The sequence below is a fragment of the Crinia signifera genome, chromosome 3 (genome assembly GCF_055691185.1).
Source record: "Crinia signifera chromosome 3, ASM5569118v1, whole genome shotgun sequence".
Taxonomy (NCBI): Eukaryota; Metazoa; Chordata; class Amphibia; order Anura; family Myobatrachidae; genus Crinia; species Crinia signifera.
In genome coordinates this window covers 32,908,255-32,928,119 of record NC_139219.1, presented here as the reverse complement: position 1 = coordinate 32,928,119, position 19,865 = coordinate 32,908,255, and the positions used below count along the sequence as shown (strand labels likewise).

The window sequence follows — 19,865 nt, the reverse complement described above, 5'->3', positions numbered from 1 at the left end:
TGAAGCCTATGGAGAAATCGGGCACATTGCGTCGGTCGCGTCGTGTGCGTTTTGGTATGCACCCGACGCGATTTTTTCCCACACGACCACCACGATATAAATCGTGGTGGCCGTGCTAGGAAACAAGTACCAAAAGTATATGCTGCACATACTTTTTGTACTTCCTTTTCATCGCATCGCATTGCATGCACAAGGCATGCGATGCGTGCTATTTAAGCACAAAACGGACACCCGCATCGGAGCATCTATGGGCACCTTTAGATGGACAAAACCATGTGCACTGCAGGGGGTAAGATGTAACATGTGCAGAGAGTGTAGATTTGGGCGAGTTATTTTGTTTATGTGCAGGGAAAATACTAACTGCTTTATTTTTACACTGCAATATAGCCATACTTGCCTACCCTCCCGGGAGGGTCCCGCAAATTGGGTCCCCCGGGAAGGGGGGCAAGTCTCCCGAATTTCCCTACAGCCCCGGCTCCCCCTCTCCCCGCGGTCTAAAAACTATGACTTTCGCGGGTCCGCGGGGAGGGGGCGGGGCTAAATGACGCGATTTGCGGCATTTCACTGCATTTTTAGCCCCTCCCCCCATCCACGGACCCGCAAATTGAGGCTTCAGCCCGTCATGGGGGCGAGGCTTGATGACATCACCCGTGCCCCGCCCCCAAAACGAAGCCTCTACCCGCCCCCTTTCACTCCTCTCCGGGCTTCTCCCGGAAAGGAGTATGCCAAAGTCAGCAAGTATGAATATAGCTCTCACTTTGAAGTAAAACTCCACCCAAATCTAACTCTCTCTGCACATGTTACATCTGCCCCACCTGCAGTGCACATGGTTTTGTCCATCTAAGAAGGATTTTGTCAGAAAGAGTGAACTAGAATAACCCCCACAGTGTGCACAATGGCAGAATGACATGGGGGCGTCTGTGCAGGAGGAATGTAGACAGACACAGGGCCTGAGGACTCTTACATGGCTGAAGTCAGCAGCAGAGAGGTGGCAGTGACAGTCCACCAGGGCCCCCGGGGGCCACTCCATGTTCACCCTTCTGCAGTAGTGCTGGCTCATGCGCTCACAGCTGGCCAGGCGGTCTGGGATGATGATGATCGTCTCGAGTCACTACATCCCAAGAGCGCATGCGCAGCAGTAGCTCAAGAACATGTCCGCCATGTTACCACACTCACCCGTGCTAGCCGCGAGCTGGAAACGAGACGAGTTCAGAGAAAGCTAATGAAGGCTCTACAACAAATTCAGCAGAACACGTCTGAAATATAAAACAAATTATCTAGTGAGTGTCGTGAGACTGAGAGAAAGAGGGAGCCTTGGGAGCACCAAGATGGAGGCGCCGCGACTTCCGGTGTGTATTTCTGTTGCCCGGACCGGTATGTACTCGGTGTCACTGCGCGATACAGCATTGTGAAGCTCTGGTAGACCGTAGTCACCAGGACCGGACATGGGAATGACATCTGTAGTCACAGACACACGTCCTCCTCCGTCTGCGGAACTATGTGTGGGATCCGCTGCCCCTGGGGGACAGGTTTCAGTGTGACACTTCCGGTGGGCAGCGGCTGCTGCGGCTTCCCCAAGTTTTTTGAATATGGCGGCAAATGTCGACGTCCCGAAACGGAGGAGTCTCCGGCTGAGTGGAGAGGGAGGGGCCGCTGGCGTCTCCCCGGTGATACCCGATGCCAGCGACCTGGGGCCCCGCTCACGGCTCTCTGAGGGGAGTACAGGGGACTTACATAGCAACGGCATCAGGTCCCTTAGGAGAGTGTCAGATGAGACTGGGGGGCAGAAACGGACCCCCGCCACCAGGAGCAGGACTCGGGGTCCCCTACAAAATACACCCCTGACAGAACCCTCCAGCGGAGCCCATGGGCCAGGACCCTCCAGCGGAGCCCATGGGCCGGGACCCTCCAGCGGAGCCCAGGGTCAAGCCAGAGCTACACGTTCCACTGCAAGCAGGACCCAGAGCCCTCCGGTCACTGGTGAGAACCCAAATCCACATCATAGTGTTCCCACAACGCCAACAAGAAGCTGGCGGGACTTGCAAGCCAATGGTGGCACAGGATGCAAAGACCCCAGCTCACCCTATAGTAGAATGGTCCTTGTGCCAACCCACTCTTCCGGGGCCAAAGGAACAGCTCACATGGATAATGGACCCTCCAACGCAGCCATAGGAACAGATGACCATGGATCTGGACCCTCCACCTTGAGTAAAAGAGCAGGTCGTGTGGGAACAGTAGAAGCAGAAACTGAACCCTCCTCCACGACCAAAGGTACAGATCATGAGGGACCCGGACCTTCATCCATGGCCAATGAAATAGACCTCAAAATTCCAGTCACAAAGAGCAGGAGTTCCATGGGGACCACCGTAAGAGACCTTGAAAAGGCAGGACCCTCATGTGTCCACAAGATTAAGAAAGTGACTCCCCCCAAGGTGAATGCTGCCAGAGACCACAATAACACGGGCTCCTGTAGATTAAGCTCTGAGAAGGCTGATGAATCCGTCCGCGGCAGCCCTGTAAAGTATCAAAAGCCTCCACCATCTGGAGCTGCATCGTGCACTGCTTTACCAAGAGACCACAAAGTGCACTGTTGCTCTAAGAAGTTATTGCAGAATGTTTTGGCAATGTGCACCCAACTCGGCAAAGAAGTTCTGGAAAGCCAACAGCAGCTGAGCCAGGAGCGGAGGGAGCAGGTGCAACGGGACTTTGCCGGGGTGAGAGATGGCCGTTGACTTTGCCAGTGATTTTGTAGGTCAAGCTGGCAAATGATTGCATTGGGCATAGGTTTAACAGGACATGTGTTAATGTTCACAAAATAGACTACATTTAACTTACATGATATTAAGCACTTTCTCCTAGGTATGGCCATCGGTGGGGTAGGTTGTCATCGATTGCGATACTGCAACCTGCCGACGGCAATTAATTTTCTTTGACTGACTGGCCCGTAGTCCGATCAGAACATAGGGGTAAGGGCTTCAAGAGTGTCAGGGGAAGGAGTTCCGTGTCCCTGCACCTCAGTAAAAAAATATAAAGGATAATAATAATAATGGCAAAACTATTCTACATCAGCTATAAACCACCGATAATTTAAAATCATTGATTGTTGATGGCAGATCTACTTTCTCCTGGCCTTACTGCGAGGAGCGCTGCTAAAATGGAAATATCAAGAAAACTAGGACAAGGATTAATAGATAAATAATGGTATCTGATTGGTTGCTTTTCATTTTCTAAATCTTTAGTAAATTTAACCCTAAAGGCCCGTACACACACATCGCATTTGCTTTTGATTCGATGTTAGATTTTCTATTAGATCTGGCATGAGCTCTTCCCATTCGATTTGTCATTAGATATGTACTTTTGCATTCGCTATACATTCATGGTACATTGTACACATTCTATTTTACTAGATGAAATTCGATATTTCCTTGGCTGCATAGTAGATTTTTCTGTTCGGTTTTGTGAAAACGGGAGCACGCGTCGAATCGAAAGTGTCACCCAAATCCATTTGATTTCGTTTAGGATTCGACTTGATTTTGCTTCTATAAGCAAAATCGAATCAGGAAAAATAGATGCATGTGTACAGGGTTTTAGAGTCCTAGGATTGTGGCAGCAGGGATTTGAGTACAGGCATGCTGTATGCATTACGATGTCCTATTTGGCTATTTATGAGCTATATGGATGGGAAAAGGTTTTTTTTAAAGTGACAGATGGGAGTTGCAAGTGTTATCGTTTTATACACAAAAAATACAGTTGGAGACATTTGAACGCAACCCAAATGATTGTACACCTATTTTTTTGACATGTACGCACTGCCTATCATTTATCCACCATTATTGAAACAAATAGAAATATCAACCGTTTGACACCATATAACTGTCTATAATACTTATGATTCTCAGATTGTTGTTTTTAGGAACATCATTTAGGTACGGTGCGCCACACACTCTATATTTTTGTTGTCTATAATACTTATGATGACATAATGTCACTACTTCCTAGTTACTGTTATTTTAATTATTTGGAATGTTATATGAAATTAAGGTGCCCATACACGTTACAATTATTGTATACAATATCGCATCTCAGCGCAAAATTGAGATGCGATATTGTATACAATAATTGTAACGTGTATGGGCACCTTAACACGACGTTAATGTGTAGCAAACAGGGAGAAGTGTGCTAATGACTGTTTTCTGACTTGGAGTTAGATCTAAACTCTGTTTAATTTCAGGATTTTGAGACAGCCTTTCAGGACAATATCAGCATTAATGGGCAATCCTGGCATGAAGCCCCAGACAGTGACGCTGGTAAGAAATCCATTTTATAATTTGTAGTGCTCTCTGGGTGAATAAGGAAGTTAATACCCAGCAGCGTTCCAATGACAGTGCATGTATTAATGGCTTCACTGAGCAGCATAGAACAATACAGTAATACCCGGTTTGGCAAACTATAGCACCCCCCGGGGGGGGGGGGGGGGGGGGTTGGGTAGCTGAGATTTATCCAGCACTGTTATAGTTTAAGTCGGTGCCCTACGCAGCAGATTCGCCTGGCACACAAACAAAATGAATGTTTTCACAGGAGAAATTATTTTTGCTGTCATTTGTTCACAATAATGGGATCATGGTGGGATGGATGACATACAGATGTAAATTACAAGAGCAAAATGTGCCCCCAAAGAAAATCTAAATGTGCTTCACTTCTATACCCATGATGCTCCCGGCGTGATACATGCATCTACTTTACTATATGTTCCTGGGTTACACCGGGAGAGAGCGGTAGTACATGTGCCTGGGTTACACCAGGAGAGAGCAGTAGTATATGTGCCTGGGTTACACCGGGAGAGAGCAGTAGTATATGTGCCTTGGTTACACCGGGAGAGAGCGGTAGTATATGTGCCTGGGTTACACCGGGAGAGAGCAGTAGTATATGTGCCTGGGTTACAGCAGGAGAGAGCGGTAGTATATGTGCCTGGGTTACACCAGGAGAGAGCAGTAGTATATGTGCCTGGGTTACATCGGGAGAGAGCAGTAGTATATGTGCCTGGGTTACACCAGGAGAGAGCAGTAGTATATGTGCCTGGGTTACACCGGGAGAGAGCAGTAGTATATGTGCCTTGGTTACACCGGGAGAGAGCGGTAGTACATGTGCCTGGGTTACACCAGGAGAGAGCAGTAGTATATGTGCCTGGGTTACATCGGGAGAGAGCAGTAGTATATGTGCCTGGGTTACACCGGGAGAGAGCATTAGTATATGTGCCTGGGTTACACCGGGGGAGAGCAGTAGTATATGTGCCTGGGTTACACTGGGAGAGAGCGGTAGTACATGTGCCTGGGTCACACCGGGAGAGAGCGGTAGTATATGTGCCTGGGTTACAGCGGGAGAGAGCGGTAGTATATGTGCCTGGGTTACACCGGGAGAGAGCATTAGTATATGTGCCTGGGTTACACCGGGGGAGAGCAGTAGTATATGTGCCTGGGTTACACTGGGAGAGAGCGGTAGTACATGTGCCTGGGTCACACCGGGAGAGAGCGGTAGTATATGTGCCTGGGTTACAGCGGGAGAGAGCAGTAGTATATGTGCCTGGGTTACAGCGGGAGAGAGCAGTAGTATATGTGCCTGGGTTACATCGGGAGAGAGCGGTAGTATATGTGCCTGGGTTACAGCGGGAGAGAGCAGTAGTATATGTGCCTGGGTTACACCGGGAGAGAGCGGTAGTACATGTGCCTGGGTTACAGCAGGAGAGAGCAGTAGTATATGTGCCTGGGTTACAGCGGGAGAGAGCAGTAGTATATGTGCCTGGGTTACACCAGGAGAGAGCGGTAGTACATGTGCCTGGGTTACAGCGGGAGAGAGCAGTAGTATATGTGCCTGGGTTACAGCGGGAGAGAGCAGTAGTATATGTGCCTGGGTTACATCAGGAGAGAGCGGTAGTATATGTGCCTGGGTTACACCGGCACTCTGTGTCCCAGAAAATCGCGTTGCCAAGCCTGTGCTGTCCTTACTCCAGCCTGGGGTGATCATACACGGCTACCAGTGGAGAGAATAAACATTGTTGATGCAGCGGATATATATAATATATATCTGTGTCAGCTGCTGCTGCCAGTAGCTCGGCGTCGGTCTGTATAATGTACTGCATATAACGCTTTGTTTGCCCTCTTTGCAGAATCCATTGTTAAAATACTAGAAGACCAGCTGGATGAAGCCATAATAAGCACTGCATTGAAAAGACGCCGATACCCCAGTAAAGTCCTGAGACATTATGTGAGATCACTAAATGTGGAGCGAGAGCTGCTGGTAGGTGCCACAGACCTAATGTCGTGCCAGGACGTGCCATGCCTTGTAGTGACCTTAGCCGTATATTCCCCGAGCTTTTACTGTGTACGTAACGATACATTGTAGCGGTTACATCACTTATATACAGGTAGGGATGCCAATCCCGGGGCATTTTTTCAATCCCGGGATTTGGGATTGAAAAATGCTCAATACCGGGATTGGCTTCCCTACTTCTACCTCTCTGTATAGCGAATGGTCATAGTATACCAGTCAATGTTACATCTGACCTGCAGATTACAGTAATCCACCATCTGTTTCTACATACGCACAGAGTCACGATCAGCCGTTCTCCGGGACTATATATTTATTCATTGTGAGCGCTGGGTGGGTGGGCGGGTGGCCGGCCGTGAGCGCTGGGCGGGCGGCCGAGGTGGATGTGCGGCTGTGCCCTGCGCAGCCTGACCTCGCAGCGTGACCTCGTCACGCTGCGCACTGCGGGGTATGGGAGAATTTAGCCGGGCAGCGTCTGAGTGCTCGGACGCTGCCCGGCATTAAACTGCGCATGCGCAGTTTAATCCCGAAATCCCGGGATTGGAAATTCCAATCCCGGGATTGAAATCCCGGCGTTTTGGGGGCCAAATCCCGGGATCCCGCCGATCCCGGGATTGGCCACCCTATATACAGGTCTTCGTAGGCTGTAACGTGTAAGCTTGTGTTCTACCCACACATTGCATCATCTGCAGGCTTTGTTCCTGCTTACAGATTATTTCATTGGGAGTCAGTTAACCTACCGTTATACTTTGGGGATTGTGGGAAGAAACCGGGGCACCCGGAGGAGGTTGTTAGGTCGACAGTCAAATGGATGTCACGAGCAAAAGGTCAACGTGAGTGACTTTTCGAGTCACATAGGTCGACATGGACACTATATAAGTGTGGCCCTTTTGCGCTCAACATGCTGTTTTATTCTCCCACCTTCTCCTTTCCACCCCCATGTCGACCCCCCCCCCCATGTCAACCACGCCCTTTCCTCCAACCATGTCGACCATAGCCTTTTGACCCCCCCATGTCAACCATGCCCTTTCCTCCAACCATGTCGACCATGCCCTTTCCTCCAACCATGTCGACCATGCCCTTTCCGCCCCCCCCCCCCCCATGTCGACCATGCCCTTTCCGCCCCCCATGTCGACCATGCCCTTTCCGCCCCCCCCCCCCCCCATGTCGACCAGGCCCTTTCCGCCCCCCCATGTCGGCCATGCCCTTTCCGCCCCCCCCCCATGTCGGCCATGCCCTTTCCGCCCCCCCATGTCAACCATGCCCTTTCCGCCCCCCATGTCGACCATACCCTTTCCGCCCCCCATGTCGACCATACCCTTTTCCAACCCCATGTTGACCTGTTCCTTGTGTCGGCCATTTGGCTGTCGACCAATAGAGGTTGACTATTGAGCTAGACACTTGAGGACCTAATGACCCTGCACAGTTACTGCTGTGACCCCAGATATGATGGCTGTAGATGCTTACTGACCAGTGCTGACAGCTAATGTACAAGGGGGACTGATAAACCCTCACATTTGATCTATATCTTACATTCACCCACATGACAGAGAACCAGCCCAGTGAGCCCACAGTGCCAGACATGCTCTGCCTCCCCATGTTGCCCGGGAACCTACCCCACAGCCACCAGGTGAGCGCCCCGCGATTCGCGGGGCCACCCCCCCCCCCCCCCCCACGGTTCGCAATTCGCGACCCCCCCTCCCCCGATTCACGGCAACCCCAGGATTAAATGGCAAATGCAAAACACTGTCATGGCTATGGTCGACAATGAAAAAGGTTGACATGAGTTTTTGAAGATTTATTTTTCATTTTTTGAATGTTTTCATATTCATTCTCATGTGTCGACCCCCCTCCCGCGATTCGCGGCACCTCTCTATATGCCCACACACCCCTATCACTACCCAGCTTCCTGCTCTCCTGAACCGTAACTTCCACCACTGGGGAGTCGCTGACGCTGTGTTGCCCACATACCCCTATCATGCCTCATAGCCCAGCCTCCTGCTCTCATGCACCCTAACTCCCACCCAGAAGGAGGAGACACTGACTCAGGGCCACAGTCCTGTACTCCTGTGCTGCCACGCTGGACCCTCACCCACTGGCAGAAGCTGCACAGTATCTCCCACCCTCCTCTTTAGTCCCCCTTATGCCCACACACCCCTATCACTACCCAGCTCCCGCATTTCACGTACCCCCGTGACAATGGGGGATCCTGTACCACCACAAGCAGGTACCGCCCCTAGGTGGGAAATCCGGCCCTGGCTGCCGCACTGCAGGTTTCCCCACTGCCCTCTGCACCAGCGCCACAACTTTTATCAATGTCTTGCCCACATACCACTATTATACAGCCTCCTGCTCTCATGCACGCTCACTCCCTCCCAGTGGGAGGAGACGCTCACCCACTGCCGGGAGCTGCATACTGTCCCCCACCCTCCTCCAGTTCTAGGGATGCCCATCGACCATCAATGATTTTCAAATAATCGATGGTTTATGGCCGATGTTGAATACTTTTGCCATCAATGTGGGAGGACACTGCCCTGCCTCCTGTTCTCCTGCCCCGTAACTTCCGCCAGTGGAGACCCGCTCACCCTGTGTTGCCCACATTCCCCTATCATGCTTTACCGCCCAGCCTCCTGCTCTCATGCACCCTAACTCCCACCCAGTCGGAGAAGACACTGACTCCTGTATTTCTGTGCAGCCACGCTGGACCCTCACCCACTGGCAGAAGCTGCACAGTGTCCACCACCCTCTTTAGTCCCCCGTATGCCCACACACCCCTATCACTACCCAGCTTCCTGCTCTCCTGAACCGTAACTTCCACCACTGGGGAGTCGCTGACGCTGTGTTGCCCACATACCCCTATCATGCCTCATAGCCCAGCCTCCTGCTCTCATGCACCCTAACTCCCACCCAGAAGGAGGAGACACTGACTCAGGGCCACAGTCCTGTACTCCTGTGCTGCCACGCTGGACCCTCACCCACTGGCAGAAGCTGCACAGTATCTCCCACCCTCCTCTTTAGTCCCCCTTATGCCCACACACCCCTATCACTACCCAGCCTCCTGTTTTCCTGTGTCGTGACCTCCGCCAGTGGGGAGCCGCTGACTCAAAAACACCCTACTTTACTATTGCACACACACACACCTAAACAACATGCACACACAGCCCCCCCCACACCCACAAATGTCACTGTACCATCCACACTATCAATGTACATCTTACTCTGTAACCGCTTTTTAATTAAACAAAACAATACACACCCCCTTCCACATCATATGCTCTCTATTTAACACATTTCACCTATAACTCAAGTTATATACAGGCCATCTTTCATACAATTCTAACCATCTTTCTCCTAAACAAACATTCACAAATTTAAGGGGGCGCAGCCCCTTATGACGGTGTGAAGAGCGCCTGTAACGTTACCAGTGTGCACGCTTTAGTGTTGATCCTTTAATGTATTTTAATTGGTAATTGTTTTACTTACAGGATCATTATAAACCAGTTGTCAAACCACAGGAGATGAAGCTAGATATACAAGGTGAGTGGTCTCAGCCAATTACCTGTAGCTGTGGTTATAATACACGTGGCGTGCGTGACCCAGAAGCAGATAGCTTTTACTTTGGAATCCCACATACCCCGGCTGACACTAGTGTGAGGAGAGAGTCACAATCACGTGAGACGTGGTTGGCACTAGTGTAAGGAGTGAGTTACAATCATGTGAGAGGCGACGCTACACTACTGTGAGAAGTCACAATCACTTGAGAGGCGGCTGACGCTAGAAGAGTCAAAATTGCATGACGAAGCTGCTGAAATCTAGCACCGCCGATGCGCAATTTGTTAAACATTTACGGCACATACATTACACAGGTTGAACACACGCAAGCGCTGTTGTGACTTCTGGTGTAATAAATGTCTTGTAAAAGTGCTGAGCAGAGGCTAGGAGAAGGATAAAGGATTCACAGAGATTATGCAATGTTACGGATGTGTGTGTGTCTCGCTGAAGTGTGTGCGTTCTCAGGCGCCCTGTCCTTCTCTCTGGAGAGAATGCATCGATCATAGGGCTGTGCACAGACATATGCGCAGAGGCACGCCAGGGGAGGGGCTTGGAGCTGCATTAGTATAAGGTGCAGATGGGTGACCACCGGAAGATTCACCTCTGTGGTTTCCTCACTTCAGGACTGAACCAATGTTCGTAGTGCTAACAATGACAGTCGGTGACCAAAGACCTCCAGGTACAATGCCGGGTACTGATTGCCCATCACGTGGCAGTGTATGTGACTTCCTCGGGTGACATAAATAGGTGGAGCTGTGAGGATGCCCAGATGCCTTCTCGCAGATTCTCTCCCAGACTTTCCATTATCAGTGCTCCGTTATTATGTAGTGTTATGTACATGTAAGGACTAAATAGATGGCGTCTGTAATTATCCCTTTCCTATGGCTTCCTAGAGTTCTCCAGGATGTGTCTGACGGAAAAGGCCGACATCGTATTTCAGCAGATCAGCGAAACAATGAAGGTAAAACTCTTATTAACTAACTACTCTGCAATAAATTACATTATACTGTAACGCTCTGCTCCCATCTGGCAGAGCCATGGGGAGGTCTGGTGTGTATAACTCAGATTATACGGTAATACTCCGCTCCCCACATCTAGCAGAGCTATGGGGAGGTCTGGTGTGTGTGTAACTCAGATTATACTGTAACGCTCCGCTACCCACATCTAGCAGAGCTATGGGGAGGTCTGGTGTGTGTGTAACTCAGATTATACTGTAACGCTCCGCTCCCCACATCTAGCAGAGCCATGGGGAGGTCTGGTGTGTGTAACTCAGATTATACTGTAACGCTCCGCTCCCCACATCTAGCAGATCTATGGGGAGGTCTGGTGTGTGTATAACTCAGATTATACTGTAACGCTCCTATCCCCACATCTAGCAGATCTATGGGGAGGTCTGGTGTGTGTATAACTCAGATTATACGGTAATGCTCCGCTCCCCACATCTAGCAGAGCTATGGGGAGGTCTGGTGTGTGTATAACTCAGATTATACGGTAATGCTCCGCTCCCCACATCTAGCAGAGCCATGGGGAGGTCTGGTGTGTGTATAACTCAGATTATACGGTAATACTCCGCTCCCCACATCTAGCAGAGCTATGGGGAGGTCTGGTGTGTGTATAACTCAGATTATACGGTAATGCTCCGCTCCCTCCATCTAGCAGAGCCATGAGGAGGTCTGGTGTGTGTATAACTCAGATTATACTGTAACGCTCCGCTCCCCACATCTAGCAGATCTATGGGGAGGTCTGGTGTGTGTAACTCAGATTATACTGTAACGCTCCGCTCCCCACATCTAGCAGATCCATGGGGAGGTCTGGTGTGTGTGTATAACTCAGATTATACTGTAACGCTCCTATCCCCACATCTAGCAGATCTATGGGGAGGTCTGGTGTGTGTATAACTCAAATTATACGGTAATGCTCCGCTCCCCACATCTAGCAGAGCTATGGGGAGGTCTGGTGTGTGTATAACTCAGATTATACGGTAATGCTCCGCTCCCCACATCTAGCAGAGCCATGGGGAGGTCTGGTGTGTGTATAACTCAGATTATACGGTAATGCTCCGCTCCCCACATCTAGCAGAGCTATGGGGAGGTCTGGTGTGTATAACTCAGATTATACGGTAATGCTCCGCTCCCCACATCTATCAGACCTATGGGGAGGTCTGGTGTGTGTGTGTGTAGAACTCAGATTATACTGTAACGCTCCGCTCCCCACATCTAGCAGATCTATGGGGAGGTCTGGTGTGTGTGTGTGTGTGTGTGTATAACTCAGATTATACTGTAACGCTCCGCTCCCCACATCTAGCAGAGCCATGGGGAGATCTGGTGTGTGTAACTCAGATTATGATGTAACGCTCCGCTCCCCACATCTAGCAGAGCCATGGGGAGGTCTGGTGTGTGTAACTCGGATTATACTGTAACGCTCCACTACCCACATCTAGCAGATCTATGGGGAGGTCTGGTGTGTGTAACTCGGATTATACTGTAACGCTACACTACCCACATCTAGCAGATCTATGGGGAGGTCTGGTGTGTGTATGACTCAGATTATACTGTAAAGCTCTGCTCCCCACATCTAGCAGATCTATGGAGGTCTGGTATGTGTATCTCAGATTATACTGTAACGCCCCGCTCCCCACATCTAGTAGAGCCATGGGGAGGTCTGGTGTGTATAACTCAGATTATACTGTAACGCTCCGCTCCCCACATCTAGTAGAGCCATGGGGAGGTCTGGTGTGTGTAACTCAGATTATGATGTAACGCTCCGCTCCCCACATCTAGCAGAGCTATGGAAGTCTAGTGTGTGTATCTCAGATTATACTGTAACGCTCCGCTCCCCACATCTAGCAGAGCCATGGGGAGGTCTGGTGTGTATAACTCAGATTATACTGTAACGCTCCGCTCCCCACATCTAGCAGAGCCATGGGGAGGTCTGGTGTGTGTGTGTGTGTGTGTGTGTGTATAACTCAGGTTATACTATAACGCTCCGCTCCCCACATCTATCAGACCTATGGGGAGGTCTGGTGAGTGTATAACTCAGGTTATACTGTAACGCTCCGCTCCCCACATCTAGCAGGTCTGGTGTGTGTATAACTCTGGTTCTACTGTAACGCTCCGCTCCCCACATGTAGCAGATCTATGGGGAGGTCTGGTGTGTATAACTCAGATTATACTGTAACGCTCCGCTCCCCACATCTAGCAGAGCCATGGGGAGGTCTGATGTATATAAAGCAAATTATAGTGTAACGCTCCGCTCCCCACATCTAGCAGAGCCATGGGGAGGTCTGGTGTGTGTAGAACTCGGATTATACTGTAATGTTCCGCTCCCCACATCTAGCAGATCTATGGAGGTCTGGTGTCCGGGTTAGGGTGATTCCTGCGCTACAAATGTCTGTACCCTGTGTGCATTGAGTGACCTCGGCCTTCATAAGCAACACAATGGCTGTGTACACACTATACAATGTATGTACCCAACAACATCGCCTGCGGGGCAACTGGCATGGACAAATGCTATATTGCACAACATAGCCCTTGCTATAGATGTCTTATTTATTTATTAGCATTTTCTTATATAGCGCATACATATTACGCAGCGCTTTACAGCGAATATTTGAACATTCACATCAATCCCTGCCCCAGAGGAGCTTACAATTTATATTCCCTACCACATATACACGCACACATACATTCTAGGGTTAATTTTGTTGGAAGCCAATTTGCCTACCAGTATATTTTTGGAGTGTGGGAGGAAACCGGAGTACCCGGAGGAAACCCACGCAAGTACGGTTAGAGCCATGGCGGGAATCAAACCCATGACCTCAGTGCTATGAGGTAGTAATGCTAACCACTACACCATCCGTACTGCCCATAGGAGTACGGATGTATTCTTCCTGTCCTGCACGCAGGGCCAATGGCGGATGTAGCTGTCTCGTACCTCCCGACTTTTGTAATCTACAAATCAGGACCTGCTGCGCTGAGGGCACAACCGGCGCAAAAAGAGGCGGGGCTAGTGCTGTTGGGCGTGTCCTTGGCCTAGCACCACAACCCACGTTTTCGGGGTCATACCCAGCGCTCCCCTAGCAACTGGGCAGCACCCAACTCCCTTAACTCTCTCCCTGCACTGAAGACCTGTATTTATATCTCTACCTCCCTAATTATAACGTCAGTGTCCTGTCACCTGATGCAACTCCCTTTATTTATCATGCACTTGTCCTGAATTGCATTATACTATAATTCGCTATTTTTTTGTCTTGCTCATTTATGTAACATTAGGCACTGCGGAACCCTTGTGGTGACACATAAATAAATGATAAAAATAGTCTGTCCGATCCACAGGACTAGTGTGCGCAGCATCATTTAGCACCTGACTTGCTGGGTAGAGTCATAATGTACAGGTGCAAGTGAAATTAAGATTCCTGCCACCAGGTGGGGCTGTGACCCAAAGATATAAATGACTTGGAATTGAATGTTCTTTGCAGACTGACTGTCAATCAACCTAATAGTGTAGAAATTGGGCACAATTTTGGCAGAAAGGCTTTCTGTAAAACTACAGTGGGGTAACAAAATTACTGTTCAAGTATTTCCTCTGCCTTACATTGTTTCTTATTTCTATCGCATTTACAGTTAGAGCCTTGTTTTCCTCTACCTCTGGTTTGCCCTGCCGTTAGCCATGGAGCCCTGGCTCACCCTGCCCTTAGCCATGGAGCCCTGGCTCGCCCTGCCCTTAGCCATGGAGCCCTGGCTCGCCCTGCCCTTAGCCATGGAGCCCTGGCTCGCCCTGCCCTTAGCCATGGAGCCCTGGCTCGCCCTGCCCTTAGCCATGGAGCCCTGGCTCGCCCTGCCCTTAGCCATGGAGCCCTGGCTCGTCCTGCCCTTAGCCATGGAGCCCTGGCTCGCCCTGCCCTTAGCCATGGAGCCCTGGCTCGCCCTGCCGTTAGCCATGGAGCCCTGGCTCGCCCTGCCGTTAGCCATGGAGCCCTGGCTCGCCCTGCCGTTAGCCATGGAGCCCTGGCTCGCCCTGCCGTTAGCCATGGAGCCCTGGCTCGCCCTGCCGTTAGCCATGGAGCCCTGGCTCGCCCTGCCCTTTCTGCTGGAGCCCTGTTTTATCGCATCCAATTTACCTTGAACTCCCCTGGCACCTTCCTCGGGAGTACTTTTACATATGATAAATAGAGTGCAATTTATCACCTGTAAAAATTGGCTAATAAAGTGCCAAGTCCGATGTGAGCTCATCCCATGAAACTTCAGGGAACTTTAATGGAAAGCGGGTCCGACTGCCTAAGACAGAACCTTGTTTCCTTCTGCCCTTATCTCTGGAGTCTAGTATCTACCTGCCCTTACCAGGTGTGGCCAAACCGGTCCTCGAGATCTACCAACAGTCCAAAGATTTCCAAATCACCTCCCCGGTGCACAGCTGTAGTCATTACTAACTGTCACATTTTTAAACTTGCTGCATTCATTCCTACTATAGATCCACAGGTTGCCTGAGACACGTGAACTGTTGGTAGGTCTTGAGGACAGGTTTGGTCATCCTTGTTTTAGAGCCTTGTTTAAACATCACACACTGATTTCTACCAATATTTTCCTTTCCCAGGCACTTCCAATTCAGCTGGAGAAGGCGGAGGGATTTTCCCAAGTCCTCAGTCTCCAGCCTGTACTGGAGGCTTCTCGCGTGAGACAGAACATCTTCTCAAGTCGAGTTGTATTGGAGGATGTGGCTAAGACTCAGCCAAAAGGTCTGGAAACCACCCCCCGAGAAAATGAGCCTCCGTTACAAGCTGTTCCTGAGCTGAAACGCAAAAGACTGCAAACTCCTGCTGCCCCAAATACTATATATCCATTGCGTTCAAAGAGAAAGATCAGTCTGTAGCCACGAGTGGTCTCCTTGTTTTCTACCGTGTAATATTTGTGTCTCATAAATGTTGTTTTAATTTATTTCTTGCTAAAATGCCAAAACTGGCCATCAAATGTATATTAACCCCTTGATGGCTAACCTTGACACTCCAGCTGTTTTTAAACTACACATCCCAGCATGCTCTGCTTCAGTTTTGCTAATTTGTCCATGCTAAATCTGATGCAGAGCATGCTAGGATGTGTAGTTCAACAACAGCTTAGCCACCAGGTTAGCCACCAAGGTATTAACCCGTCACTTAGCAGCTGATTATTGGTGAGTACCGTGCCACGTGGTCCGCTAAAGCGATGTTCCTCAATTACGTTTGGTTTATGTTCCGCAGAAAGGAATAGACGTTTCACCTTGGGAATTTGTAAGACTGGGAACGTAGGTATCACTAGCCTAGTCCGTAGCGCTGTCCGGTTACAGCAGTGGTGTCAAACTCATGGCCCTCCAGCTGTCATGGAACTACATGTCCCAGCATGCCCTGCCACAGTTATAGCAATCCATTATATAAAATCTTTGGCAGGGCATGCTGGGATTTGTAGTTCCCCAACAGCTGGAGGGCCATGAGTTTGACACCACTGGGTTACAGCGTCTACCCAGCAAACTGCGTCATAGCCCGCGATGCCGGACGCGGTCCATAGTAGCTGCAGCTTTAGGACAATTATTATTCCGCTAAATTACAGTTCTCATTGCTAATGTGCAACCGATAAATTATACAAATATAACTACATGTCCTGATACGGCAAGCAGAGGTTCCCAGGGAATGCTGGGACTTGTAGTTACCAGCTTGTTTGCCCATATTCACCTAAATGTGTGACTGTCTCACAGAATAGTAACTAGCACTTGGTCCAGTTGTAGCACTTTGTATGTCTTCTGTTCTATCAGTGAATAGGGCTACCTTTGCACGGGTATGGATCATTGGATGGACACTACTAGGTCGACATACATGAAGGTTGGCATGACTAAAGTTGGACACGGTCAGTTGGTCGACATGGGGAAGGTCAGCAGTCAAAATGACAACATGAGATTTTTCACTTTTTTTGTCCCTAATGTCCACATCAAAAAAGTGTGCCACGTTCCCTTTGCAGGGCATGAAATACCGCATGTCGGCTCAAATAAAAAGTGAAAACCCCCATGTCGACCTTTTGACTGTAGACCTAACGACCCTGTCGACCTTCATGCTTATCGCCCTAATTTTTGTAGACCTAGTGACCATATCCTTCTTTGCACATAACTCCACTCGCTTTGCACAAACTTTGTATTTGTAAATATCTCATCCACGTACTGTGGAAATAGTTCTTACACACAGGTGCGTTCACAGAAAAATGTCAATTTATCTTATGCGCCTCTGGTGGGACCAAAATGCGACTGAAGTCTAAAGAACATTGCCACCTATGGAGAGGATCTGGACTGTACATACTATCTTGCACAATGGGCCAGCCTAGGAGAGTAGAGGAACAATTCTCCCTAATCTGAAGTGTCTTCCAGCGATATACACACCCTGACCTGGAAAGAACTGACTAAAGTTATTTTTCCCATTAACTAAAAGGTAACTCCAATCGAAAAGGAACATCTGCCTGAAATTCCCTCCTTAAAACTCAAACCTACCATTGCTGTAATGCATGATACTCCTAAGAACATGGAGACAGACTGTGTACTGTACTTGGTACTTGCAGATATTGCTGAGGAGTATTCGATCTTAGCTGCTGTGCTGTATAACATTTGCAGTGTGTTTCTGTGTCTTTAGGGGGGATATTCAGGCAAAAGTTCTATTTAAAATTTTAGAAATTACTCCAAGTTGTATTGAGCAGTGTAATAAAAGTGAATACAATAAGATTAGACAGTATACATTTAATTCCTTTAGCGCAGATAATTAGGCATTGGCGGAACAGCGCGTTTTGTGCTGGATGTATGAATTTTCTGAGTGTATTTATTTACTGACGCAGGGAGTGAGGGTTCTCCTACAACTCCCAACACCCTCGTGCTTTTATACTTCGTCAATGATATTAAAGCTGCCTTTATTTTAAAGAGTTTAGGGCTTCTATGTTCTAAGCTGTGGAGAGAGATAAAATGCCTGTTAGGGACTGATTGGTAGGCAGTTTATCTCCGTCCATTTTTTTTCTCTCTCTGAACAAAATCATAACCAAAATATAAATTCTGACGCAGAGATTATAGGGGTTGCGCGAGAACTGATATTTTAATTATGATTTTGTTGCTTTCTGTAACGTTTGTTGTCTGTGATTAAACGCTGTTACAGTTTCTAAGGACATGTTTGCGCCTTTATAAACCTTTGCCCTGCGCCAAATCCAGCCGATGTTTTAAACAAATGTTCGTTCACCCTTTTAATAATGATAGATGGTAGTTCCATGTTCAGTCTCCTGTGATGCCAGGTTCTGTATGTTTCACAATTACACCCTGCGGTATAGTGAACCTTTTAGCTGTATATTTGTAAATACGCCTTTTGTTATTTTTTACGTGCTAATTAAAAATCTAATTTTTCTGCTGTTGTGTTGTCCGTCCGCTCCCTTTGCAGGACTTTCTTACAGGAACTAACCCATCCTCTGTTCTTGTGTGGTGACAAGATGGCCGAAGCCGCGCTAATTTGTTCTTCCTCTGTGTGCTTAAGGCGGCTATGTCCACATCGAACGAGAAGCTCTTTTTGTTTGGAGAAACTGATGTGCAAGGTCCATTGTCCATACATACAAATAAAGGACGCCATTGACATAAAAAAGTGATGTCAGCCTTCCCCTTGTCGACCTAATACTTGTGACAATTTTCTGACCCTGTCGACCTTAGCCATGTCAACCTATTTTATTTGTCGACCTTTATAGTGTCCGCCCAATGACCCATACCCGCTATAAGCACCCGCCTCCTGCGTGGAAACGGGGAACTTTCATCTCTCTGTGTAAGAACTTAGATCATGCGGTATTCTGTGTACATGTAGATTTTTGCTTGTTAAATCTAGTCTAGGAGATTTGACTCAAAATAACTTGTTAACGTTTAATTGTACGGCGCCTGCATATTCTGTTATACACTCCATAGGGTTTAAAAGGGATAAACAACAGTAATAAAACAAGATCGGAGGGATGGTATTTAGGAGGTCATTTCTCTGACTGGCTGCTAGAGGGCGCTGTCTTACTACAGTCACGAGAGTGCGTTTCAGAATATTCAGTTTTTCCTCTTCTATGACCAGTTACTCGTTCCATCTATGGTCACTAACGTTAGAGGTAGGTCTGTGGCCCGGTCTCCTGTCTGGACCTCGAAATGCAAAATGTAACATTAAGTAAAACACGCTGAGGCAGATGTATGAAGCAGTGATAAGGTAGGAGAAGTGAGCCAGAGGAGAAATCACCTATGGCAACCAATCAGCACTGAAGTAACATCTGTAATTTGCATACTATAAAATTATACAGAGCAGCTGATTGGTTGCCATGGGCAACTTCTCCACTGGCTCACTTCTCCATTATCACTGCTTCATACATCTACCCCACTGTATGCTATACTCTCAAATACTTCGCATTCTAATGGGGGTGGGGGAGCTGAGACTGCAGTCATTTGAGCTGCTCTGACATATTACCTGTAAGAAGCCACCGCTTCCATTAAAAATGAGGAGGTGATGTTGCCCATAGGAACCGATCAGATTCTGTCTCATTTTATTATTGCATCCTAGGAACTGATTATTCCTGTAACTGGGGTTAGTGCTGTGCCACCCGTATGAGTGGTGGTATAGGTGGGGATGGCACAGCAGCCAGTAATCTGCATAGGGCGCTGATTACTAATTGGTAAATGTATAAATGTAATAAGAGTCTGTGGGGGAATTCATCACAACGTCAGAAAATTCAGCCCCAGCCGCTGCAGAGATCCCAGACATCACTGGGACCATGGGCCTTATTCAGATCTGAGCTCAGTACAAATTTGTTCGGGCCTTATTCAGATCTGAGCTCAGTACAAATTTGTTCGGAAAATGGACAAAACCATGTGCACTGCAGGTGGGGCAATTGTAACATGAGTTGTAGCGTGAGTTAGTTTTGGGTGAGTTATTTTGTTTCTGTGCAGGGTAAATACTGGCTGCATTATTTTTACACTGCAATTTA

The 19,865-nt window shown here is 48.6% G+C and overlaps 2 protein-coding genes across 3 annotated transcripts in view; one reads left to right on the top strand and one right to left on the bottom strand.

Annotated features, from left to right (window-relative positions):
- LOC146063331 (putative deoxyribonuclease TATDN3) overlaps nucleotides 1–1,119 on the bottom strand; it is a 48,961-nt gene extending 47,842 nt beyond the window's left edge. For both annotated transcript variants that reach the window (XM_083175610.1, XM_083175612.1), the window contains exon 1: nucleotides 965–1,119. In XM_083175610.1, coding sequence (XP_083031736.1) covers nucleotides 965–1,060 — 96 coding nt within the window. In that variant the 5' untranslated portion in view covers nucleotides 1,061–1,119. The remainder of the gene's footprint in view (nucleotides 1–964) is intronic.
- A 271-nt stretch (nucleotides 1,120–1,390) lies between these two features.
- Nucleotides 1,391–18,815, top strand: NSL1 (NSL1 component of MIS12 kinetochore complex). Its single transcript, XM_083175609.1, has 6 exons — nucleotides 1,391–2,714; nucleotides 4,232–4,307; nucleotides 6,164–6,294; nucleotides 9,810–9,861; nucleotides 10,770–10,837; nucleotides 15,469–18,815. Exons 1-6 carry the CDS (start codon nucleotides 1,590–1,592, stop codon nucleotides 15,742–15,744), a joined length of 1,728 nt encoding a protein of 575 aa, XP_083031735.1. The 5' UTR covers nucleotides 1,391–1,589; the 3' UTR covers nucleotides 15,745–18,815.
- The last annotated feature ends 1,050 nt before the right edge of the window (nucleotides 18,816–19,865 follow it).

What these genes read in the sequence shown, in the direction of transcription:
- NSL1 (XM_083175609.1), top strand. Translation starts at nt 1,590, where the DNA reads ATGGCGGCAAATGTCGACGTCCCGAAACGGAGGAGTCTCCGGCTGAGT. An exon ending in TGCAACGGGACTTTGCCGGG is followed by an intron (nt 2,715 to 4,231) that starts GTGAGAGATGGC and finishes GTTTAATTTCAG; the next exon opens with GATTTTGAGACAGCCTTTCA. An exon ending in AGCCCCAGACAGTGACGCTG is followed by an intron (nt 4,308 to 6,163) that starts GTAAGAAATCCA and finishes CCCTCTTTGCAG; the next exon opens with AATCCATTGTTAAAATACTA.